This window comes from Rhea pennata, chromosome 4 (genome assembly GCF_028389875.1).
Source record: "Rhea pennata isolate bPtePen1 chromosome 4, bPtePen1.pri, whole genome shotgun sequence".
NCBI lineage: Eukaryota > Metazoa > Chordata > Aves > Rheiformes > Rheidae > Rhea > Rhea pennata.
Window position 1 is genome coordinate 9667446 of NC_084666.1, and position 26808 is coordinate 9694253.

Genomic DNA, 26808 nt, shown 5'->3' on the forward strand with positions numbered 1-26808 from the left:
AGATTGAACGCTGTCCAATCATTCAGGGCAAGTTTCAGTATATGGGGGCATGTGTGAGAAGTTCAAATCTGATTAAGGTGACTTGTCTGTTTGTCTGTTTTAGAAATGGAGGGCAGGCATTAGCATGCTCTGGCAGCACCAGGATGGTAACAGTCAACCCTGAAGAAAGTGCTGCTAGCTATCTGGAAGGCCTCTAGGCCTGACAAAAAAAAGCAATTAAGTGGCACTACAGTCAGGGTAGGTTCAGTTAAAAACTTAAAAACAAAACTAAACTCCAGTTTCATTTTTCAGAAACTAAGTACTTGGTACACTGCATGATGGATTTTTGAGAGACAATCTATTCCTTTTTTTATTCTCCCTCCCCTCCTTTTTTCTTCTTTTCTTTTTCTTTTCTTTTTTTTTTTTTTTTAATCAGGAGCTGAAATGGTAACTACATGGCTCATCTCTCACACTTTCCACTTGTAAAAACAGTTCTTCAATTTGTATACATAAGCCCATGATAGGGGGGCAGCCCAAGACAAAAACCACATGCAGTGCCTTTCATGCATGTTAGCCTGAATTATAAACGAAAGGCCAAAATCTCAAATGCTAAAAACATGGGTTGCCCAGCTGGAGTAAATGTGCTTACAAGAGCTGAAGAAGTAGTTCAATAAACTTATTGACAAGAATGGTTTTGATTAAATTCATCTCTAATACTTCATATAAATTGTACCATTCCTGCAACTGCAATGATAACTTCATGCTGCACAACAGCAGGCTGTTTTCAAAAATATTCCAAGATTACTGGCAGTGTTCAACCTCTCTTGACACTTCATTTTTCTTGATCTATTTTCCTAGAACATTGAAAAAAGGCCAGATGAATAATTACAGTCTGGACACTGTAGCAGAAACTTGTTTCTTCACTTTTACATTTAAATACTCAGTTGTTCTATTTCCGTATGTAACGCCCTCCCCTGAAAATGACAGAATGAAAATGGGAGCAAAGATATTTTGGGGAGAGAGGAGGCCTCAGGGGTAAATTCTCTTTGTATTACCTGTGCAACCGATACTATTGCTGAATAACAGGTGAGGTTTTGGAGGTTTTTTTGTTTGGTTGTTTCTTTTTAAACTTCTGGCTCAGATGCTACATGAATGAAACATGCAAGGCAAGTGGCAACTATCAGGATATTTCATTTTATTTTTGATTTCTTTTAAATGATTGTCAGACACTCCAAGATCTAATCATCAAGATGTGGGATGGGGTAAGATTAACTAATAGCTATAATCCCTTTAACTCCGTTAGTTATTTCAGTCATGAATAGATCTGCCTTTTTCATGCATCAATCCAGTACAATGCTAGTTTGCTTAGTCTTTAAAAAATAAATAGATAAATCAAAGAACCACCATGATACTTAAGTATTATTTTTGTAAAGTATAATGTAAATCATTAATAAGCAAGCAGAAATTACCAACGTTCTACGTATCTGAGACTGCAAGGTAAATTTCAAAACTCTTAAACTTGATACTGTGGCTGAAATACTTGCATTTAATAAAGGCCAATATATCCAGAAGATTGGACATATGGATATGGGCTTTGTGTGAGAAATAGTTTCCTCTCAATGGATACACATTCTGGAAGATTCTGTTTTTAAAAAAATAAAAATATGGATGAATATTTTTACCTTGATATGCATCTTAGCTCTTTTCAACAGACTTAGAGTGGTGTGTCTGGTGCTGTCTGGCCCAAGAGGCACAAGCTGTTTTAGCTGTTCCAAATATAGCCGGAGCTTAGCCCGCCTGAAATTATTAAAAATGAAGAGCGTTGTAGTAAAGTAACCCTCAAATAGCATATCCTATATGCAAACACCATCTGTTTGCAGGATCTCTGTGCAGAACTTGATTCAACAGTGGCTTCCTTTCCCCTCCCTTTGGCAAAGTTTCAGACCAAAAGGTCACTTGAAATACAGTAATACTACTTGGCACATTTATATAGTATTTTCAGATCTATATTTTGAAGCTGTTTGCTCAGTTTGGCTATCCCCATCCTATAGAAAAGGGGGAATACATTGAGAGAGAGAGAATAAACTAAACAAGGTTGGATAAGGTGGAAAAGTCGGGACTTCACTCCAACTCAGTGATTTTTCCAGACAAAGACTTCCCGGGCGAGGCAGGAGGGAGGCTGCAGACCCCAGTGCCCCTTTTGCCGTGCCCGGCCCGGCCTGACGTGGCCGCCACGCTCCCGCTGCGCAAGGCAAGGGCGTCCACCTGCCTCTGCAGCCACAGCTCAGAGCTGCTGCCAGCCGGGGTTTATCCATTTAGTCTAACAGGAGGTCTTGCCTGCCTCTCCCCTCCCACCTACCGATGCGCAGCGCAGTGCCCTTCGGGGAAGGGGCCATTCCTCCTTTCGTTGTGCAGCCAGAACAATGTTTATTGTAAACACAAAAGAGGAAGAAGTAGTTCCAGCTATGCTGGGCCCTGTTTTCTAAAGTATTCCTTCGTAAGTAGCACTCCTCCTCCTCTCAGTCATCTCTCTGCTGTATTAATATCATTAAATCCATCCAAAAAGTAGACAAACAAAGTGGCATTTCTACAAAGTGATACTTCCTTTCAGGTTTTTAGATACTCTGCCACCTCTTTGAGAACGAAGCTGGCAAGAGACAGAATAGTCTATGAAACAGTTAATTTCATCTATCCAAAACAAGGCAGTGACAAAAAAAAGAACACTCTGTGAGTATATTTCTACAATTAAAACCAAAAGAAAATCCCTCCTATTTTTATACGTAATATTGAACAGGAATCCACAGGAAATTACCCTTCATTTTCACAATAAAATAGATAGAAAACAACAAGAGCAACATCTGTAATATTCTGTTCTTGCAGACACATTCTATTTCTGCAAAACAGTCTAAATATACTCTGAATTCTAATATTCTAAAACACTCTATTCCTGCAAACAGACTTTGTAGGAAATTACATGCTTCTGGTCAAGAATGAGCTTATTCTTCCCTTTGAGCAGTCAGGTCAGAACAATCAGTTCAGCGTCTGTATTTGAAATGCAGCTTAAGATAATTTAATACACACAGAATGACAAATTATAGATACGTAATTGGAATGATTAGTGTAATGTGAAAACAGCCTGTGAATTAATGGGGGAAAAAAACCCAAAGCAAAATAAAATTTAATTAAAACACAGTACTTTAATTCTATGACTGCACATTCACAAGTTCAGTTGTGACTGCCTATAAGTCAGCAATATATTAGGTATGAATTCAAGGAGAATTTCTGTAAAATTGTTAATTCGTTCTTTAAATCACTTGGAAAAAAAAGAATATTGCTAAAAATGTGAGTCTCAAGAGAGAAACTGCTGACATTCTTTGTTTAGGCCTAGGGTTTGTTTTTTAAATATAAAGCTCTAAACTTAATCTATTTTTAAACCACCAAGATCTGGGGTAAATATTCACATGAGTAGCCCCCTCAGATTGCAATGTGGTGCTTGCCTTGCTGACTTAAACTCAGACATTGATCTTTAAAACAGATCCAAAAGATAAAATACCAGCATTAGGGACTACTGGTATTAATACAGAAAACAGGTAAATTTCTATTTCTGTATCTGTAGCCTCTAACAGTTACCTGGCTGGTTTTGTATTTAAACAATAATTTTGCTTCAGGGACTAAATTCAATTAATCTTTTTGGTTTTTAAGTGGCCTCTAAACATGCATACAATCATTTGCGTCACTCAGCACAACTTGGATGCGACTCTATTTAGACAGCTGACAGAGAAAGTGGAGACTGAAGATAAAGGAGGATGTGTCAAGAAAGGGGACGAGAATAGTTCCTAACTAATAAAATAGAACATTAAATACATTAACATGCAATAATCAATATGCTTGCAGTACTTAAAAGCATTATAAGGAATATACAGAACTGTTAATCTGAGCTGTTTCTAATATTAATCTGAGAAACATTAATAAAGCCAAACTATATACTCAATTTATCTGCCTTCTGTTAATGTTTGAAGAAAGTCTGCTTATACCAGGGAACAAAATAAGGTTTTAGTATACTTCGTTACCATCAGCTGGAGAACTAACAGGACTATTACCAAGTTCCAGTGGACAACAGCTATGTATCTTTTTAAAGCATTAGTACTTTTATGTTATGTGCAAATCACGTAAAACAGCACTTTACAGAAGTGCCATGAAGAACATGTGACTGAAGCAATAATACTATTTTAATTCATCAATATAAAGAACTTTAAAAAGCTAAATAGTAAAAAAAAAAAAAAAGCTTTACATCATTCTCAGCACTAATAATTGATAGCGCTAAATGTTATGAATACATTAGCTAAAAGGCCTGTTCTACCTTTATCCTTTTTACAATGGGACTTTGTCATTCATTTACTCAGTATCTATGAAAGATTTCAAGCATAGGCACATACACCTTTACATAAATACAGGTCCATTTATGTGGCTAATTCACATAACACAACAGCATAATCAATGGCATAGATTGTGAACATAAAAAAGAAAACAAACCATTGTAATTACTATGATACTAGAGTAAATGTGCCCCCCCACATTTTTCAGTTTGCAAGTCCTAGGGAAAAAAAAAAAAAAGTAAGAATGCAAGAAAATATTTCAGGCATGTTATGTTAACAGCTCAAAGCAACAAGGGACTCAAACTTTGCAGCAGATAAATTGTCACGTACAGAATCTGCCAGCAGCAATTTCTCTTTTACCGCAGGGAACTGACAGCCTTCTCTGCACAGCTGATTACAACCACCCAAAGAGAGAAGGGCAATCACAAAGGTAATCACAGCCTGAACTGCACTGGGTTCTGCAGGTCTCACCTTAAATTCCACTTGGAAAATAAGCAAGAAACCACCTAGGCTCAGAGCGATGGGTAACGGACTGTGCACACAACGTGCGGTACGATGCTCTCCTCCTGGCCTGCGATCCGACCTCTGCACGTGCGCTCTGGCCCAGCACGAAGCCAGGCCTCTAGCGTGCTGCCTAGGAAAGCACACGCTTTTCTCACCTCATAAGGATGCACAGAAATATTCCTCACTGCTGCTAGTAGCTGATTTTATCAGTGAAGGTAAAGATCCCAAAAAAGCCCTCAAAGATCAGCATCCCCAAACCCTACCACAGGAGAAAGGCCGTGGGGCGCAGCACAGGAGCGGCAGCTCTCTGTGTCAGGTACGGCTCTGCACTGGTGCCCGAGAGCGGCAGAGGGGAGGATGTGTGACCCGGTTTGAATTCACTGCATTTTCTTTTCTGCTAGAAAATAAAGCAATTTCAGATGTTCTGCACTTCAGTGTTTCCACATAAGTGAGCTCACAATATGGCCCTATAAATTTATATTACAGCTACTCTGATGTTTAATAAAAATGAATTATTAACACCAAAAGCTGGGTACACATTCCCCATAAGTGACTATGTTCAGAAGCCCTGGGTGGTTCATCACTTACACACAGAGACAGCCAATGTAATGGCGACCAGCTGGAGCTCCCTGAAACTGATTTTGAATCCATGAAAGCAGTAACAGGCAATGCTTATGTATTTCAAAAGGGATAGCAAAATGTATTCTGACCCCCAAAGTTTTGAGGGATCAGCAGGCTGTGTGTGAGGCCTCCTTTTTATCATTAACCCCCGGTTTCCCCATTTCTGCTGGGAAGTCAAACACCTGCCTTGGGGGCCTTTTGCCTCATGGTTATAAACATGGTTAAAAAAGAAAGCAGCAAAACAGTATGATTAGGAATTTTCTCTGCAGTACAAGGACAGCCACAAAAAGCTCATTTGAAGACCACTGACTCTAGTCTAGAGACTCCGATCTGCTCTAGTTCTTGACTACGAAAAGACAAGGGCAGTGCTGGCCAGCGGAACTACAGTTCTCCAGAAAGGCTGTCAGGCAAAAGTAAATCAAGATCTTTGACTCAAAGCAATTTATTGACCTTTATTTAATAGATTCATTTAATGTAATTTTTAAACTCCCCCATAAGGCACCCCAATAACAGAAGCAAAAATCCATTTTAGCACACCAAGAAATGGAACATTAAGACTCAGAGTAAAAGCACACTGTTCACACTGGATAATCTTCATTCTAAAGTAACTACAACAATTCCAAGAAATGCCTACAACTAATTAAGGGGTAGTTACAATGGAAGCAAAATACTTCTCAGTAGGGCCAAACAATGTAACAAGAGGCAATGGCTGTGAATTAGGAGATTCAGGCTGGACATTAGGAAACAAGTTTTTACTAGAGTGGCAGTGGAACAAGTTGCCTAGAAAGGCTGTGTAAGTTCTGTCCTTGGAGGCTTTTCAAGACTTAGCTAGAAAAAGGCATGGCTGACTTGATCGAACGTCAGCAACAGAAGCAAGAGACTGCACTAGAGACATTCAGAGGTCCCTTCCAATCAAGGATTTATGCAGTCATAGAAACGTTGTTTGAACAGACTACTTTTCGGACTACTACCGTCTGCTCAGACTACTACCCTCTGCTGCTCCTTCTTGTGGGTGCTAACGATACAGAGGACAAACTAGAGACAATCAAAGAACACTTCAAGGCCTTGGGCATGGTGGTCAAGGGTCTGGGAGCCCAGGTGGTCTTCTCATCGGTCCTGCCGATTAGGGGGAGGCGTGGGACGAGGAGTAGGAAGATTTTCCAAATCAACAACTGGCTACGCCGCTGGTGTTGGCAACAGGGTTTTGGATTCTATGACCATGGAACATGGTTTGAAGATCAACAACTGGTGGGGAGAGATGGGATTCACCTCACCAAGTGGGGCACATTTGCCTTTGCAGACAGGTTGGCCAGCCTAGTAAAGAGGCTTTAAACTAGGTGGGGGGGGGTGGTGTCATAGAGACAGGATAGACAACAAAACACAAGTTGGGTTGGGGGCCTCCAACAGGTGCATGCAGCTGGGGATGTGCATTTGGGACATGGCTATGGGCGACACCTGTACACCCTTCCTGGGAAACTTGCAGGCATGACCACCTCTCCGAAATGCCTGTACACCAGTGCATGCAGCATGGGGAACAAACAGGAGGAGCTTGAGATCTGTGTGCAGTCACAGGGCCATGATCTCATTGCAGTCACAGAGACATGGTGGGGTAGCTCACATGACTGGAACACTGCCATGGATGGCTGTGTGCTTTTTAGGAAAGACAGGCCAGGAAGGCGAGGTGGTGGAGTTGCTCTTTATGTGAGAGAGCAACTGGAATGCATCGAGCTCTGCCTACGGACGGAGGAGGAGGAGACAGTTGAGAGCTTATGGGTAAAGATCAAAGGGCAGGCTAGCATGCGGGACACTGTTGTGGGTGTCTACTACAGGCCACCTGACCAGGAAGAGAAAGCTGATGAGGCCTTCTATAGACAGCTGGAGGTAGCCTCATGATCACAGGCCCTGGTCCTCAACCACCCTGACATCTGCTGGAAGGACTACACAGCAAGGCACAAGCAGTCCAGGAGGCTCCTGCAATGCATTGATGATAACTTCTTGTCACAAATGGTGGAGGAGCCTATGAGGAAAGGTGTCCTGCTGGACCTTGTCCTTACCAACAGAGAGGGTCTGGTTAGAGATGTGAAGGTTGGGGGCAGCCTTGGCTGCAGTGACCACAAGATGGTGGAGTTCAGGATCCAGCAGGAAAGAAGTAAGGCAACAAGCAGGATTGCAACCCTGGACTTCAGGGGAGCGGACTCTGGGCTCTTCAGAGACCTAATTGGTGGCGTCTCATGGGTTAAGGCCCTAGAAGGAAGGGGGTCCAGGAGAGCTGGCTAGTATTCAAACATCACTTCCTCTAAGCTCAAGAGCGGTGCATCCCTATGAGTTAAGAAGTGCAGCAAAAGGGGCAGGAGACCTGCATGGGTGAGCAAGGAGCTCTTGGCCAAATTCAGACAGAAGAAGAAAGTACACAGAATGTGGAAGAGGGGGCAGGCTACTTGGGAGAACTACAGGAATGCAGTCAGATGTACTGCAATGTAGAGATACAGCGAGGAAGGCTAAGGCCCAGTTGGAATTGAGTCTGGCAAGGGATGTTAAGGACAGTAGGAAGGGCTTCTTCAGATACATCATCAGCAAGAGGAGGACTAGGGAAAATGTGGGCCCACTCCTGAATGGGGCGGGGGCCCTGGAGAGAAGGCAGAATTACTGAATGCCGCCTTTGCTTTAGCCTTCACTGCTAAGGGCAGCCCCCATGAATCCCAGAGCCTGGACGTGAGGGAGAAAGTCCAGAGAAGAGAAGACTTCCCTTTGGTTGAGGAGGATAGGATTAGAGACCTTCTGGGCAGGCTGGACATACACATATCCATGGGCCCGGATGGGATGCACCCATGAGTACTGAGGGAGCTAGCGAATGTTGTTGCCAGGCTGCTCTCCATCATCTTTGAAAAGTCATGGAGAACTGGAGAGGTGCCTTAAGACTGAAAGAAAGCCAGTGACACTCCAGTCTTCAAAAAGGGCAAGGAGGAGGACCCAGGCAACTACAGGCCGGTCAGCCTCACCTCCATCCCTGGAAAGGGGATGGAACAGCTCGTTCTGGATGTCATCTCCAGCCATACGGAGGAAAAGAAGGTGATCAGGAGCAGTCAGCATGGATTCACCAAGGGGAAATCCTGCTTCACCAATCTGATAGCCTTCTGTGATGGAATGGCTGGCTGGGTAGATGAGGGAAGAGCAGTGGACATTGTGTACCTTGACTTCGGCAAGGCTTTTGACGCTGTCTCCCATAACATCCTCCTAGATAAGCTCAGGAAGTGTGGGTTAGACGAGTAGACAGGTGGATTGAAAACCGGCTGACAGGCAGAGCTCAGAGGGTCGTCATCAGTGGCGTGCAGCCCAGTTGGAGGCCTGTGGCTAGTGGTGCCCCCCAGGGCTCAGTACTGGGTCCCATCCAGTTCAACTTATTCATCAATGACCTGGATGAAACACAAACTCTTTTCAGTTGCCCCGTGTGACAGGACAAGAGGCAATGGGCAGAAATTGAAGCACAGGAAGTTCTGCCTGACCGTGAGGGGGAATTTCTTCACTGCAAGAGTGACGGAGCACTGGCACAGGTTGCCCAGAGAGGTTGTGGAGTCTCCTTCTCTGGAGATCTTCAAGGCCTGCCTGGATGCAACTCTGCTTTAGGTGACCCTGCTGAGCGGGGAGGTTGGACTAGATGATCTCCAGAGGTCCCTTCCAACCTTACTGATTCTATGATTCTATGATGAGGGGACAGAGTACCTCCTCAGCAAGTTTGCCCATGATCCCAAGCTGGGAGGAGTGGCTGACACACCTGAGGGCTCTGCTGCCATTCAGAGAGACCTAGACAGGCTGGAGAGTTGGGCAGAGAGGAACCTCATGAGGTTCAACAAGCGCAAGTGCAGAGTCCTGCACCTAGGGAGGAATAACCCTGGGCACCAGTACAAGCTGGGGGCTGACCTGCTGGAAAGCAGCTCTGCAGAGAAGGACCTGGGAGTGCTGGTGGATGACAAACTGGCCATGAGCCAGCAATGTGCCCTTGTAGCCAAGAAAGCCAACGGTATCCTGGGGTGCACTGGGAAGACTTGCCAGCAGGTCAAGGGAGGTGATCCTGCCCCTCTCCTCAGCCCTGGGGAGGCCTCATCTCCAGTACTGTGTCCAGTTCTGGGCTCCCCAGGACAAGACAGACATGGAGCTACTGGAGAGAGTCCAGCGTAGGGCTACAAAGATGATCAGAGGGCTGGAGCACCTGCCCTAGGAGGAACGGCTGCGAGAGCTGGGCCTCTTCAGCCTGGGGAAGAGAAGACTGAGGGGGGATCTTACCAATGTCTGTAAGTACCTGAAGGGAGGGTGTCAAGGGGACGGGGCCAAACTCTTTTCAGTTGCCCCGTGTGACAGGAGAAGAGGCAATGGGCAGAAATTGAAGCACAGGAAGTTCCACCTGACCGTGAGGGGGAATTTCTTCCCTGTGAGAGTGACGGAGCACTGGAGTAGGTTGCCCAGAGAGGTTGTGGAGTCTCCTTCTCTGGACATGTTCAAGGTCCGCTGGGATGCAACCCTGTCTAACATGCTCTAGGTGACCGTGCTGAGCAGGGATTTTGGACTAGATGATCTCCAGAGGTCCCTTCCAGCCTTACTGATTCTATGATTCTAAAGCCATAGCATTCAACTCATAGGATTGCTCCCACTCATGTATCAACATAGAACTGGTGACTTAAAACTGTGCCAGTCTGATCCAATACAGTGCTGGCTTTGAGGACCAACCTGATCCACCTATAGCCTAGAGTCTTTCCCCAGGGACTGTCCACAGTTTTTGTACTAGATCCAGCACAGTAGTCAGAAGTAGCCATTAGCTAGTCAAAAAGCACACAGCTGTGAAGCTCCTCAGGCCACATTTGCACAGTTTTTTGACGGCAGCCAATGTATACTTCCTAAACCATACAAGTAAAAATTCAGAAAGCTTATCAAGTATCTGAGGGAGAGAACAGTATCCATCATTTAACCCTCTGATCTGCACAAGGCCAGCTGGAGAGGCAAAGGTTTCCTTCAGCAAAGGTACATCCACAAGTTGCAAGTTGCTTAGTCCTCAGCATAACATGCCTCAGCCAGGCCTTGGCAACTGGCATGAAATTAAATGGCCACCAGTGTTCATGACAGCTAATAGGGTCACAGAGAAAAATCCTGTCCCATTCACATGAAACCTTGGCAACTGTGCTGCAAATGTGAGCTTGTTAATCAAGCCACCTGGTCTGGGGAAAGCCATGTCAACAATGCTGCTGACAGCCTTCCACGCATTCATGATAGGTATCTTGGGATAAACACGTCCTCTAAGCTCCTCCTGAGGCCATAAACCACGGTTCAAGCAGCTGACATTCTGCTGTTGATTGCCAGAAAGGATTTTTTGGATCAAAATGGCAATGCTCATCTGTTTCTCTACCATCATGGGCAAGAGCATGGGACTCACTAGATACAAAACAAATTCATGATGGTGTTCATCTTGCACATCCTTAACCTTTCCATCCACAGCCTTCCCAGGTTACAAGAGTGACTTTTGCACTTGCCTCCACTCATTTTTTGAGCATAGCCTAACCATAAATGGGAAGGAGCAACTCTTACCACCACACTTTGTTGTCCCATCTGTCCTAAAACAGTTCTGTTGTGTTCATACCCTATACTAAATTGCCCAGTCACAACATGGAGCTGCCTTGGCCACACTGGGTGGCTTCTTTGAGCTGTATTGTCTCCAGTTGCTGGGCAGCAAGGATTTGGAAGGCTAGTAAACAGGCAAAGAGCAACAAAATGTCCATACCACCATACTGCATGTGCTCAGTTTCCCTTCCTGCTGGCTCCAGCAGAGATTGGCTGAGCTACAGCAAGAGCTGTTTGCTCCATATTGCTTCACCACCCACGGTCCACTGTACCTGTCACCCCACAGTGCATCGCTGACGTGTGTATTGGCATGTAACAATTCCTGCCTCACCAGAAGGCCTAAACTGGGCTTTCTGCAAGATGCTTTCAACGCTAGAAATGCTTGCATGGCTGAACATCTATCTGTATTTCAAACGTCCCAAATTAGTCTACTAAACTAACTGTAAACAAGAGGTTAAAATACTCTTAAATCAATTGCTTAATCTACTAATTCTTCACGTTGTTGTGAAAAGAAAAGGACATTTGCAGGTCGAACACATTGAAAATGAAATCATTGGGAGCTGCACTGTGAGAACAACAGATACATTTGAAACAGATACCAAAATTAAAAATTCACCATCTCTGTGCTTTAATCAATTCAATACAAAAATCAGGCAGCCTCAGCCCTATTCTAAGGCCCAGATCTGTCCTTCCTCACATGTAAAACACACAGAATTTTTAACACAAATAAAACCTCTGCTTGAAAGAATTAAGAACTATTACAGGTAATGTGAACAAAAGAATTGAAAATGAATCTTAAAGAGGCAATATTGTTACAAATGGAACAGAGTTATGAGAGAAATTTGAGTATCTTCTCCATTTTACATTTTTTCCTACATTTAACATATCCCAGTTCCGGCGCTGTGCAGTGGAACGAAGCTTACACCAAGGTTTAAGAATACAGCAGTTACTGATTGCATCGTCATTTGGCAACAACGAACAATCTGGACTAATAATATTCATACAATAAAGGCAGAGAGGAGCCTCTAACCAAAAATTCACTTCTGAAACCACATGTTCTCAAAGTATACTCCGAACCAAAGAGTTTTGGGCTCAGCCTGTAACTCTAGGTCAGAGACCCCTGCAATAAGTAGTATTTGTTTTCTCTCTCTAAAAAAAAGGTCATTTTGCTTTCCTACTGGTTCTGAAATTCAGCACAGAGTACAGAAGTAAGTTAACTGTAGTCATAACATGCTCTTGTTCTTACCGGAAGACTGTTCACACTGTTATTTATGAAATGCAAATACCTGTGTAGAGGGAGCACTGGCATTTTAGCCACCGAGAATCAGCAAATAGAGCAGCTCAGGATCCTTCATGACATGCAGTGGGCATGAGGAATACAGACAGCATGATTATTTACATTCTTATCATTATTTTTAAGTTTTTAAAAAATGCAGACCAGCAGTACAAACTTCCCCATCATGACTTCCGGATTCACCTGTCACTAAGGTTAAAATCATAAATAGGAACTCTGCCTGCCTTATGACTGCACCAGCAGCCTTTCTTACGTCGAATCACACAGCTTGTTACAGCTCCTTGTTTCATTTTGTATACTCTTGAATAGCACGTTCATACCTATAATGCAGGTACACATGTAACTACATATCCCAGTCTACCTAGTAAAATTGCTGAAGCATATATGCCTCACTCTTCTTTAAGCTAACACTTTTCCTTAAAAGAAGTATCATGTATGTTATATTTACAGCTCTAAAATGCTTTTGTAAGCTAGCAAAGATGATTCTGTACCAGAATACATTTGTTTCCAAAGGCATTTAAAGAGATTATACATAAGACTTCAATCTTATAAAATCAGAGGAAATTCAATCATATCAAAATGGATCCAAATAAACCAATTAATTAAAGGTCCAGATTGAATTTAGTGTATCTTAGGAAAGAGATTAAATACAATGAAAGATAGTAACCTTCATTAAAGTTTTAAAACCTGTCTTTTCCATATTGATGTCAGTCAGAGTTTCAATACTTTTACTCTACAAGAGTATATAATAAATATTATATAATAAATAATATTTTTCTCAAAAGAGGGTCTAACTCATACTCAGGCTGCACAATCTATTTCAACTACACAACACATTTACTATAGTGAAAAGGGAAGAAAACCTCTTAGTACTGAAGCACTGTACCATGGCAAGGCACCCAGTGTGCCGCACTTGAACATTCTGATTGCTACGAGATGTGTGAAATATTTACTTACAGCTGAATGCCTCCGAGTCAAAAACAGAAAATGCAGTGGTGCCCTTACAGGAGACCTTTCTGATTTTTATGATACAAGAAAAACTAAATCAAACATCAGCATTCTACAGTAGATGCACATTTTTTGTTTACTTAGAACAAAAACCCAAAGGGTGTGCTGCAGGGGAAGAGTCACACGAGGATTGTTCCAAATCACACTTTTTAATCGGTGTCTAGTATCTCACACAGTTCTCCAAAAGGAACTTCAGCAGCAAAGCAGAAGAGGTAACTAACTGATGCAAAAAGCTGTGAGTGCCCTTTCGCAGCGATCCTTAGTGAGTTAAATGTTACAGCCCTGCTACCAGTGCAACAGCCCATTGCACCTCAGTGTCAACGAGAAGTTGCTTACTCTATATGCATTTTCAGTGTGCTGACTATTTTTGTCCATCTGCTTCACTAAATCTGTACAGAAATTGGCCAGAAGTTCTAGCAGCCAGATAGCTGGTGGTGTCTGGGCACTCTGTAAGCACCCAAACAGAGGACTGGGAGGACTGGGAGTACCCAGACAGAGGATTCTGCCTGCGAGGGAAGCCGCCCATCAGTCCTCGCGCGTCACAGGGGACACTAAGCCGTTGACATGGCAGAAGCCGAGGACGGACGGAGCAGTGCGGTAAAAGCCACACAGTTTCACTGCTTTTCACAGTTTTTAAATGACTACCTCTGAAAAAATATTTCTACTATCCCTCCAAAGTTTAGATTTAAGTTCTCAAAGACCTGTTACACTGGGGTACATTGCTGTTTCTTGCCTACCGCCTAACTTCTGTAGCCCTGGCACTGACCACACTGGTCCCAGGCCAGAGCAGTTACTAAGACAGGCAAATGGTAACCTGTGGGGCTGCTACATGGGTGGCAATGACCCTTTAAAGTGACCTAGACAAGGCCAGTGTCTGGGACCCACTGTGGGCCTCACCAGCTGACCACTGACTGGACTGGCAGACAGACACAGGATTGGTGAGGGTGCCAAATTCATACTTCACTTCAGCCAGCTCAAGAAATTAGAGCCTATGGCACAGTAAGTGCCTATCACCACGTTCTTCTCCTGCTCAGTGCTCCTGTGGCTCAGTCAGGCAAGTGCAAGCCGCCAGTAATGGGTGACCAAGGGTGACATCCCCCAACTTCCCACCACGTGTCCCCTCTCCCTGCCTCGTGCCAGCACGGAGGCCCCTCTCACCCCACAGTGAGTTCCCTCCTGTAGCTAATTCACCTGAAGACTAACCCAGCAAGGAGACAGTCCCCAAAGCGGTTGGTTTGCAGCCAGTTCGGATCCTTGAACTGGCTCACCAGGGGTGCTCAGAGGAGCTTGGGCAAGGTGAGTAGGGCTTCAGGGCAGGTGGGGCTCCAGCCATGCTGACGGGTGCCACTTTTAACTGCTGGGGAACCTCAGAGCCTCAGGCTCTGTGGTATTAAGATTTGCAGGACTGACATCTGACCATTTTGTTCTCCTCTCTTTAGATATTCCCAGTGCTTTCCCCTACAGCCAGGCTTGGCTTGTCTGGTGTCCCTAGGCTTCAGCCATCCCCTTGTCTTAATTTGTTTGTATTTCAACAGCAGCCATGGAAGGTTTAACATCCTCATTGTCCCGAGTCTAGGAGATATATGACAGAAATGCGCAAAATTTGATATACGCTCCTTGGAAAACTTCAATCAGAATTTATAAACTAAGAGAGAGTCCTAAAAGCATCACTAGCAAATACAATAGTGGCTCAATACCATTCCTCTTTCCTGGATGGTGACCATCTCAAATTTACACATATAGGATTCCCCATCCTTTGACCAGAGCCAATAAAATCTGACCTGGCAAGAATCTGAGGCAACAGAAACTGAACATTGTGGGTATAGTTGAAATCCTCTGCAGTGAGTTTTCACCCTTGCATGGATTGTTTTTTTTCCCTCTGCAAAAGAAAAAAAAATGGAGATTCCAACCTAGATTTTAGTATTGCAGCCTTCAGGTTGTACTTATATAAAAGAACAAAATTTTCTGTATTTTAAATGTTAAAGTCAGTGTTAAACAAACGTGAACAATTCTAACGCCTACCAAAAAAAAAAAAAAAAAAGAATTTCTGCTTCAGATGTCTTCTATTTTTAGCCCCATTACCTACTCATTATCTTTTAACATTTACCTCTTAAGTGCTTTTGAGCAGCGGCAAGAGAGGTATCCTATAGTACAACAAGCTCTGCACCAAATAGTACCTACCTAATAAAAGGAGATGAACAACAGTGCCTTGTGAGAAAATACAAGTGATGGAAAACATTTACACACACTTGGAAGTAGAATTTACAAAAAAAAAAAACAGGTGTTTTTATTAAAGGTATTTAATACTTCATGCATCCAACCTTCCATTCATTGTTCTGTGCATTAAAATGCGCACAATGCAACTTACAGTCCTCCTGAATTAGATCCCTCAAATCTCTCTTTTACTGGCACTTAGCTTGTTAGATTAGATTTTGCCTGTTACCTCAGAATAGTGAGCCCAAATCAGGTAAGAAAACTCCACTACAGGATCAGGCCATTCAGGTATCAATAAGTTTTAATTCTCAGTTGAAATTACCCTTAGATACACATGTACTTGCATGCAGTTCCCAGTCAGACCCCAATAGCTGATTCAGATTCCCCATCCTTTACATTAGTGCAATGCTTTTTCAATCTTTGCCAACTGTGGAGCACTAGATTTTTTTTCCTGTACAGTAAATCCAAACCTAATGACATAGGTTTGCAATTCTGCAGTATATTTGCTTTATCTGCTGTCTTTCACAGTATTTGTAAGTAATTTGCTGAGCACTGTAGAGCACAGGTTGAAGAGAATTGCCTTTGTTTAAGTAAGGAGAAATTGCATAATGACAATGGGTTTGCACAGAATTTACAGAGGGGAACAGGATGGTAAAAATAATTTTCCACAAATTAACAATTCACCAAAAGGTGGTTTAAAATGATACATTTATTCTCCTCAAAAGTGGTTCTGGGAGTATATAAGTTGCTTGCACACACACACTGATTAAGGCACAAGGTACAGCATAGCTCTGCACACACAAGTTACACGTTTATCAACTGACAACACACCCCAAAACAAGTTACTGCTTACAAATCAGCTCATGCCTTGAAACCAGCTTTAATTATCAGACTGTTTCCCCACATCAAAATGCTAAGCAAGAACATCGTGTCTCAGGACAGTTGCCAACAGGAAGGATCTTAAAAAAGGGGGGGGGGTTGACTACAATGCTTAGAGAAGCCTAGAGAAGTCGAGTTGCAGCACAGCATGGCTCTAAGTGAACAGAGCACAGTACAAAGCCTCACAAGCTTTTCCTGCTTATTTTAACCTCCCGTTAGGTCTACTTATTTTATGCATGTCAAATGAGGGAAGAAATATGTTCGAGATATTTTTTTTTAACTAGTGTATGATACCAAATTAAGAGAGAGGCAAGTCAAGCTGAATTGTTTTAGATAAACTAAAAACATGCATTGCCTTCACATACCAAGTGCGAGGACTTCTGATGGCAGACAGCCTGAATTAAATAGCCTTTTCTTGCATGCACTTAAATGCAGAGTGTGAGGCTATAGTACTTGGAATACTGGATACCTATGATTGCAGTTGTATTGTCTATTGTATCTCTATATCCAAATGCAAAGTAAATGCTAAGTAGTCAATTAACTAAGAGTCATCTCTAGCCAGACAAATGCTATAGGAATTCCACTTGGGATCAAAGGCATGATATACCAAAGGCAACTACAGCAAATCACACAACAGCTTTAAAACCTAATCAAAGTTAAGGCTGCTGTATCTACACTTAGGCACCTAAACAATCACTTTCTGGTTCTCAGAGGTAGCAAGTTTTAAGCTCTGACTAGGAAATTAAGTATCAGAAATGGATATTCAATGCCATTTCTTGCTTCTGCTTTTGCTTTTCCTAATACTTCCTCAACACCTGTATCTGGCAAAGCTTTGTGGCCATCCTAGGAGGAGTATCTAATGGCAGCAGCTTGAGCATGCATAAGCAAAGCTAAGTGGCTGTTGGAGTGAAGGAGGCAGTGGGTATTGCCGCCTTTTACTGCTGTAGATGTTAGAGAAGCTGATGAAACTGGTAGGAGGACAGGGCAGCTGGGATGTCTTCTTGTCCCTGCCGTACACAGCAGGGTGCCCACTCCAGCCAAAGACTGGTTCAGGCCCCAGGGAGACACACCAAAGGAAAGGAAGAAAATAAATCACCCTGAAATAGTTAAGAATACATGTCTTCAAATGTCTCGCTATACATCTGAAACTCCTTCACTAAAACATTGTAATTAGAGGTGGATAAAAAAGACAAAGTGTAGGTGTATATATAAGCAAATTTAGGGGAAGAATTAAATACACTGACTGTAATTAAATATGGTATTCCGAGACTATACTGGATACTCTTACAGTCAGTCTGTGAATTAAAATTTCAGTAATACTTATGCAGTATTTCCCCCAAACAATGTACCATGGGACAGTATAAAGTTGCAAATATCTGACAGCCTCATCTCAAAGTTTAGATTTAGCTTACCACAGCACAGTTAGGGCCTTGTTTATAATTTAATTTACATTCTATTTCCTTTTCCATTGAGAAGTACAAAGCTGTTTGTACCAGATAGGATGATGCAGTTGAGCGGAATATGAGTGATCCATTTTGAGACGATAAAGTGTGGAACAGCTTTAGAAACTTGCACCCCTCCCCCCCTTTCCTCATTCTTATTCCTTCCCCCAAAAATTTAGCCCAGATTGTTTAAGTTCAGCGTCCTGGAATTATCTAGTAACGGAAGGAGAAACCTAAATTTTGACTTGCTTGTCGTCTGAGTACATGAAGTCAGGCAATGGAAATCAAGACACCTGACCATCTATTTCAAATACCTGTTAGCACCTAAAATCAATAACTGCTTCCTGCCAAACGTAAACAGTAAGCTCCCAAATTTCCCCAGCAGAAATGATGTGCTCTGCCCATGCTGCTCATTCCAGCAGTCAACATAAAAGCAATTTCAATTGAGACAGAGTCAGCTTTCTTGGGAACTACAGAGTTCACTACCTTTTTGTTTTGTAAATATTAGCTAATGTGGTATAGGAGAAACACAGTGTCTGTGCAACTGATATTTGCAAACACTGACAGTACTCCCAGCTCCAATAGGAACTGCTGAGTTTGAGTGCAGTTCCCTGCCAGCCAGGCCCCTTATTTAGCATCTTACATCTTCATTTAGCTACCTAAATCAACACACCCATGTAACAAAAGCAGATAAATTTGTTGACATTAATCCCAAAATGCCAGCTGGGAAGAGAGCACTCACACGTCTTTCTCTAACTTTTTAGAGATGTTTCACTATATCCAGAGGCAGTCTTTGGTCACAGGACAGTGAAGCTGCCTGCCTTTCTTTCAAGCCTTCCCCTAGAAAATGCAGAGACATTTTCTATCTCCCTGACTGTTTTCTGAATCCTCTCTCTGCTTTCTTGCTCTAAGGTAGAGATTAATACAGGTTTTCTTAATGTAGGGCGCACAGCCTGCGACCACAGCTATTAGTTTTACACATCTCCAAACATGCAGCCCCACAAAGTCCCAAAGCAACCGTCTCCCTGCAAAAACAGGAAAGGAGTCCCAGGGACAAAGAAAGGAAAACCTCATAAATTCTTGTGAGTTGGGCAGTGTTTTAGGACACGAAAAGTCAGTTTAACTGAATCACTTGTGTTTTTAAAAAATAGTCCCAAATTTAAACTGCTGCGAAGCAACAGCATTATACTTTTCTGGGTCTATGGTTTACTGCTAATGTTCATGCCTAGTGCAGTTTCTGGAACCTTAGCTGTGTACTTTGTAGCTGCCTTGATTTGATTTGGGGCCCAACTGTGCTTGTGCACAGACATGCACAGCTCCTACTACTCCTACTATCTTGAGCTGAGGGCAGAACTGGGCCTGCCACATGCTAAACCACCATGTGGACTGAGGAAAAAAAGAACAGATTAAGTATTAATTGACCTATGAAGGAAGTCTCTGCAGCAAATTCAAGCCACGGATTGTTACATTCAAGGGTCTGCCAGTGGAAACTAAGGGAAAGAAAGGGAAAACAGCACAAGCTGCGACAGGAATGTACATACTGTTCCATTCAAAAGCTCCGGTTTGTGTTTGGGATCAGTCCACATTATTTCCAATGCTCAAACAATGTAAGAACAGCATGGAAAGCAGTGATGAAAACAGAGGTAGAGATACCAATGCAATATGTAGGGAAGAACAAGCAGGAGAGAACAAGAAACCCACAAAGCTTACCCTCATCTCCAGTACTGTGTCCAGTTCTGGGCTCCCCAGTACAAGACAGACATGGAGCTACTGGAGAGAGTCCAGCATAGGGCTACAAAGATGATCAGAGGGCTGGAGCACCTGCCCTAGGAGGAACGGCTGCGAGAGCTGGGCCTCTTCAGCCTGGGGAAGAGAAGACTGAGGGGGGATCTTATCAATGTGTACAGGTACCTGAAGGGAGGGTGTCAAGGGGATGGGGACAAACTCTTTTCAGTTGTCCCATGTGACAGGACAAGAGGCAACGGGCAAAAATTGAAGCACAGGAAGTTCCACCTGAACATGAGGGGGAATTTCTTCCCTGTGAGAGTGACGGAGCACTGGAGTAGGTTGCCCAGGGAGGTGGTGGAGTCTCCTTCTCTGGAGATATTCAAGGCCCGCCTGGATGCAACCCTGTCTATCATGCTCTAGGTGACCCTGCTGAGCAGGGCGGTTGGACTAGATGATCTCCAGAGGTCCCTTCCAACCTTACTGATTCTATGACTCTATGATCACCTTCAGTCTAGGCTGCTGCTGTTGTGCCTACTTCGATCATGGCCACTGGGTCATCAAAAATGTGTTCAGAGCATATTTGGGGGAAATAATCCATTCTCCTGCAAATTCAGTGTGAATTCTGAGCCAATCTTGTGTTAGTAGCCAGAATGTCACTCTCGGCTTTCAGGTACATTTGAGACTGCCTTCAAATGATGGCAGGCATCACTTGCATATAGTTGGTTTCCATCTATGCATTTCCATAGACATAGCTGATTGATATTCAGACAAGGATTCCCATCCCTTACCTACAATTCCCATGTTAGATAAGGCTAGTTCCAGAAGCCAGATTCTTAAAGCCCATTAGCTGCCTAAATACCTTAAAAAAAAAATCAAGTTCCAGCTAACTTGATTATGTGGAGCTAAGCAAAGTTAAAAGGAAAACAAATTTTTTTTATATATCTAATTCAACAATTTTTTTTGTCTTCCGACTAACAAAGACATCTCTTTCTCCATTTGCAGGAGATAAGCACCTAGTTGTGGTCTGTATAGATCTAGGGATCTGAAGAGTCTAGTCCGTCCATTTCCATTTTGTTCAAGAGCAGCCCATTCATTCTACCATGGCAGATAAGAACTGATCAAGTCAATTAACAGATGTTGAGAATATGAAACATCTTTCACATAGTCCATTACAGGCAGCAACACAATGGAATCATGTTTGGAGAGAGAGGGATCAACAAACACAAATGGAAAAATGTATGTGCTTGCTTTCTTGCTCATCTGCTTTCTGCTAGCAATTTGTGTGGCCAGGAAGCACATGGCATTCTAGAGCCCAAAACCAGTTTGTTCAAAGCTCACTTCAGCAGGAAAAAGGACATTACACTTTGGCCAAGGGCCTATCTTAGTCAGTTTTTCATTGCTGAACAAAAGCATTGCCCATAGCATGAGGATATGTGTACATCTCTGACACTTGGAATGTAACTTCCTGAGCAGATTCATCAGCTTAATATACCCATCTCATCCAAAACAACAATCTAGCTGGGAAACATTTTTGTCAGGAGTTTGATCAGCATCATGTTGCTGTATGCACTGAAAAGATGATACTTCAGTACACTGGAATTTACAATAGTTATTGCAGCATGGAGTACAAAGCAAGTCTCTGGTCCTGAGAGTTGCCAAATGCCTCCAGGGGAAGAAAAGGTGAGGAAAGCACAGCATTTCAGAGCAGTCTAAGCCATCTCTCTTATTTCCTTAGTTCTATGGTTTAATCAGACTCAGAAACACAAGACAATTTAACAAAAACACAGGATCAAGTTTTTGGCTCTATGGATCCAATTCTTCTGTAGAGACTTTGATATACAAGCTCCGGAAAATCTTATTACAGCAGTTTAAGACAACTTCTCCCTTCCTTCCCCACCATATACTTAGCTCCTCTGTTGGAAGCCTGGCACCTGAGGTTAAATGCAGGTAAAAAACAGTTTGAGCTATGACACCAGCCTTGCATTGGCTTAGGCAACTCTTTTGGGTTGCCTGCTCCAAAGCGGTGACCTCTGACGGAGAGGCGGTAACACCTGGCAGGGCAGCAAGAGAGGCAGTTGTATGTAGACCACAGTAGCTGTTGGCTCATGAAGGCAAGTCAGGCTCCTAAGACATTACCTTACTTAAGCAGTGCACAGGTATGTCTACTGCAATTCATTTGAAAGCCATTTTACACTAACCAGATGGTGTAAAAAGATCTTTACTTGATGAAAAAATAAAAGGAAGCGTTATAACATGAAGGTTAAGTTCTACTGGTAGATGGTTCCCACCACTAATCTGCCAGCCACATTATCTGGATAGTTTATGTATAATCTGTAAACATCCTAAAAGTGGTAGCAGTTTTTACAGATCATTATAACATAATATTATCTGTACTGCGTCAGCAGTTCAGCAATCTCTATGCAACAGAGCCAGAACTGGATGGTTAGGAGCAATTAAACTGACACAGAACTGAACTGTCCCATATCATAAAGTAATCCTGTCACTCAAAGAAGCAACACCACCCTCTCCTTATATTAGGGTTTGCCTGTGACAATGAGCTGAATCAGGAAAATGAACCGGCTGGAAAGGCAAGCTTCTCCCCTCTCTCCTACACCGGGAGGAAGCAGGAGCCCATCACCAGCATTGTGCAACCCCACTGGATTAAACTGATGATAGAAGTTCAGCAGTAGAAGTAAAATACATATTGAGTGAACCTTCCCTGGAAGTACTCTACCCTACCCAGCCTCCATCAAGCAGCAGTTTAGAGAACCTCCCAAGATTTCTCATAACCATTAAATCTGGTAGATCAATGCAGTTACGTATTTATGCTGCTTAACAGTGCTAATCGGAATGGTCATTTATAATTTTGAAAAGGCATCTCTTAGTAAGTATTAAGCACTGTTTTAGTATGTCATTATTTCAGTGACCTTCTCTCTGTCCTTTTCCAAAACTTTCAAGTTTTAGTTAACTGCTGGTAACATGCTTTTGTTAATCCTACAATTTACTAACATCAAGAAACCACATACAAAATTTCAAGACATCCACCTATGTATTCTTTCACCTTATGCAAAATTTAAATTCCAAGTAACCCTTGTGGGGGAAATTAATGTTGCAATTAACATAGCTGTGCTTCTGGCAAGCTCATCTGTTTCTTTCATGAGATAACCGACTATCTAATAGAACTTAACTACAGAGGCACCTGCGTTGTTTATTTTACCAATTAATGCTGCATTCATAATGCTCCTCCAACCAAAATGTATGTCATCAAAACCTGTATTTATAGACAGATATCTATTTTATATGCACAATTATGTATTATAACTACCTCTGCCTGGCAAGACTTTGGGTTTGTTTAAGGGCTGCCACAAAACCACTATGCAAAATGCAGGACTCCATTATCTTCTGGACGCACAGGAACTCTTTCTGTCTTCACCTGATCAGCAACTTAAACACTGTAAATGTTCGACACATTTGGGAGGGAGACGTTTGTTTTCTTTTTTACATGATTTTGAAAGTCACCATCTCATTTATTTCCCATCCAGGTCTTCCACTTCTAAAAAATGTGGGCTCAGTTCAACTCAGCTAATCGAGGTGAGCTCCACTGCAGCCACAGCTCTCTTAACAAAACCAGCAGGTCTTGAGGAAGAGGCCGCCCCACACTCAGCAACCGAGCTGGGCTGTGTGCTCTTTTCCTTCGCAGAGCAGCTTCTGCTGAAAAGCAGGAAAACGCCCCGAGAGCACACCTCTCCCAAGAGCAATACTTACTGCTTACCTCCATCCAGCTCAGTGTGATAGCTTTTGTCTGTCCTACACTGAGGGACCTTGGATGAGATCTGCTGATCCACTGAGCCTAAGAGCACTCGCAAGTCACAAGCTGCAGTGCTGAGCACTGCAGCATCAGAGATCTCTGGTCCCTTCAGCCCAAAGGCATCAACTAGCACCCTCTTTTAATTATATTCCCAGCACTTCCAGGGGTGTTTTATTTTGTGGAATGAAGACAGGACAATTTTTACCACTGCTGATCCATTCCTTCTCCTCGATTATAAAAACAAACAAAATCTCCCAAGAAAAATACAAGTGGTTTGACAAATGCAAGGGCTAACTCTCCACCTAGATCAAGCCCCACCACGTTTACTCAGTCAAAGCACTTTGTCAACTCACAAGCTGCCAGCTTGGGGTTTGCCAGTTTCGAGGTACATTAAAGCAGCAGCTTTTTATTCATTACTCACTAATTCTTAAAGCTGCTCTTTAAAAACATTCAGTGTCATGAGCTATTTTCAAAGACTTTGCCACAGAAAGGGCAAGATCTCAGTCTCCTACTACACCAGGATTAGAAGCTCACCACAGCCAGGCAATAGAAATGAAATCACTTTGTCACAGAAGAATCACCAAACGTCAGTCACACTATTCCTTTTCAAGGCTCCTTCTGCTTAAGGAAAAAAAAGATAAAAAAAAGAAAAAAAAGAAAAAAAGAAAAAAGATGCTCCATCACAGTGAAGTGTCACTTCCTTCTACATTTCTGCACAAGCTGGAGGGACAAGTCCACACACGAATAGCACACAGCAGATGACTCACTGCCTTCATGTCGTAATAAACAGGATCTCCATACAATCTTGAGGGGGAAATACCTTGTTTTTTATACTGTAATGCAGAACTAGTTTAATTAATGTAAAGAAGTGAGATTATGCTGTACCTTTTTAAGAAGCTTGAGTCTCTAGTGGATTATTGTCTTTTACGGTTTGAAAATCGAATTCCTCTGTACAACTGTCAGGTTAGGTTGATTTGCAAATTTCCTTGCAAAAAGTCAAGATTAATATCAATGTACTTGCTATTTACATTGCTCAGTGAAAAGCTACTTGATATAATGCTCTGGTCGGAAACAATAATTACATATGCATATAAAAACACATATACACACACACACTTTTTTGCTAAGTCCATAGAAATGTTACATATGACTGTCATTCTGATTGACGTACCTTTATTATTAAAATATCTTATAAAACACCAACTGTCCTTAGGACAGAAGATTTCTTTCCTTCCCACTTTTTACCTAGTGGGTTTCCTGTTTCATGGCTATAGATGTAAACCTTAATCACACAGGACCAAAAGAGGACAGCCAATAGACTGATGAATCCTTATAAAGTTTCTGTATAATGAATGCACATAGAAGTTATGAGCAGGGGATCCTACAGAGATTAAAAACAGAAGGAAAAGAATTTTACATGTGAACTGCTGACAAAACGTTTAGTGTAACTGTAGTCTAAAGTCTATCGAATAACTGAGGTTTTGTTGTGACTCTGCTTTCATTTGTCTTCTCCAAGCATCCTCTCAAAGGCACATAGAAAGGAGATCTAGCAGCAGAAAATGCAAATTACAGTAGTGGTGCCAAACAGCAGAGCCTGCAAACACAGCAAAAGCAACCACGGCCACTCCCACTGACGTCAAAATCGGAGATAAAACCTCTGCTGTGTGCACACATAAATGCAGAACCTGAAACAGCACTGTATACCAGTAAATGGCTACTGGGGCTTTCTGGTTAGCGTCAGTTCTGACTACCCCCACCCAGAAGAGAAGAGCCCTGTAAGTCAGTAAGTCATTTTCCGGTCCTCCAGCTCTCAGTCCAGCCCACAAACTTCATGTGAGCAACTGGGCTACGAGCTGAATCAGATCTGTGTTGCTCCTTTTGCTATTTGGGCAAGTCATCCCAACGGAAAAGCTGTATTTTCTAATGGGCAGGAGATGGCGTCTCATAACCTAATGGGTTATGAGAGTGATGAGGAGGGTATGAGCTGCTGTCTTGTCTCCTCCTCCCTGACAAGCTCCTGTGAGATAATCAAGTGTGTTTGAGGCAGAAACACCATGGCTGTGTTGAGTCAAAGGCACTGATCCTGGAAATGAAACACCTCCAAAATCAACATCCAGTGCTCCTCAGCTGGTGGCAGGGCTATTTTAGGGGTAGGCAGAGCAGCCGCTGCTGCACCGCCCTGCTATTACAGAGACTCACTCTGGCTGGGAACCATTGAACTGCACAGGAGCCTTCATATATTTTAATGCAATTTTAGTAAAATGGAGAGGTTTTGGAGAAGGGGAGTGTTAAAAACATGTTAGCATTCATCATACCTATACATTGTGTAACTAGAATTGTACACACTTCATCTGCTTTTGTGAATACCAGTTTGCACATACAATTAATTTATACTAACTTAAAAGTTGATACCCACCTGCTAGATTAATAGTATTTGCCTCAAGTATAGCAAATAGTGTATCTTTACAAGCTACAACAAGCAGTTATAAATATTATTTATATAATCAGAAAGCGTACCTTGCAGTATATCTATTTTGATTTTGAGATGTCAGAGGAAAAAAAAGCCAGCAGGGCAAATGCTACATAGTATACCCATTACAAAGATACAATATAGAACTGAAAGTGAGAACAGAAATTGAACAACTAATAGATCCCTCTTCTGCCTCTGCATTTGCTGCTACTTTGCTTTACTTACTACCTTGCTTAAACACATTAAGGCAGAGAAGAGGAAAAAAGAGGAAATTCCATACTGAAATAATAAAAATGACTGGAAGAAAAAAAAAGGGGGGGAAGATATGCAGTTAAGATTATGACAAATCAATAATGACAGGAAAAAAGGATGAAATGGAACAGAACGTCTGGAAAGAGGATGGGGAAAAAAATAAGAAAGTGAGAAAGAAGCATGGTTCCAAGTGTTTTGAACCAAAGCTTATTTCAAGAAGTGTAACTAAAGGGCTGAGTTTTGTATTAAGTATTTCCTTGAAGGCCCTGTCAGCACTACTTGTCAGCTGATTTCACTGCCTTCACCGACACACTATATTCTGCAACGCAGGCCTGCATTTGTGGACTCAAGCTTTCCCAGTTCCTCTTGTCTCTAGGATGACCACGTGGCTTGTAGGCACAGCTATAGTGTACTCATATTACAATTAAACTACAGGAAAGCATGTAGACATGCAAGGGAAGTGATGGCCCAACTGCTGAATAATTGCTGCTACAACAGATTTTGATTAAAAAATAAACAAAAAACAAACCAACAAAAAAAAAACCCCAAAATAATGAGTTCAGGCTTGTTGTGGGATGTGCCTAGAAGAACTAGTGCAGGCAGTGACTGTCAGATCCTTGCTAATT

The 26808-nt window shown here is 42.5% G+C and overlaps 1 protein-coding gene across 2 annotated transcripts in view; it reads right to left on the reverse strand.

Moving 5' to 3' along the window:
- Positions 1-26808, reverse strand: part of MXD4 (MAX dimerization protein 4) — a 43816-nt gene that overhangs the window by 5372 nt on the left and 11636 nt on the right. For both annotated transcript variants that reach the window (XM_062575257.1, XM_062575256.1), the window contains exon 4: positions 1662-1776. In XM_062575257.1, the coding sequence (XP_062431241.1) occupies positions 1662-1776 (115 nt within the window). The remainder of the gene's footprint in view (positions 1-1661; positions 1777-26808) is intronic.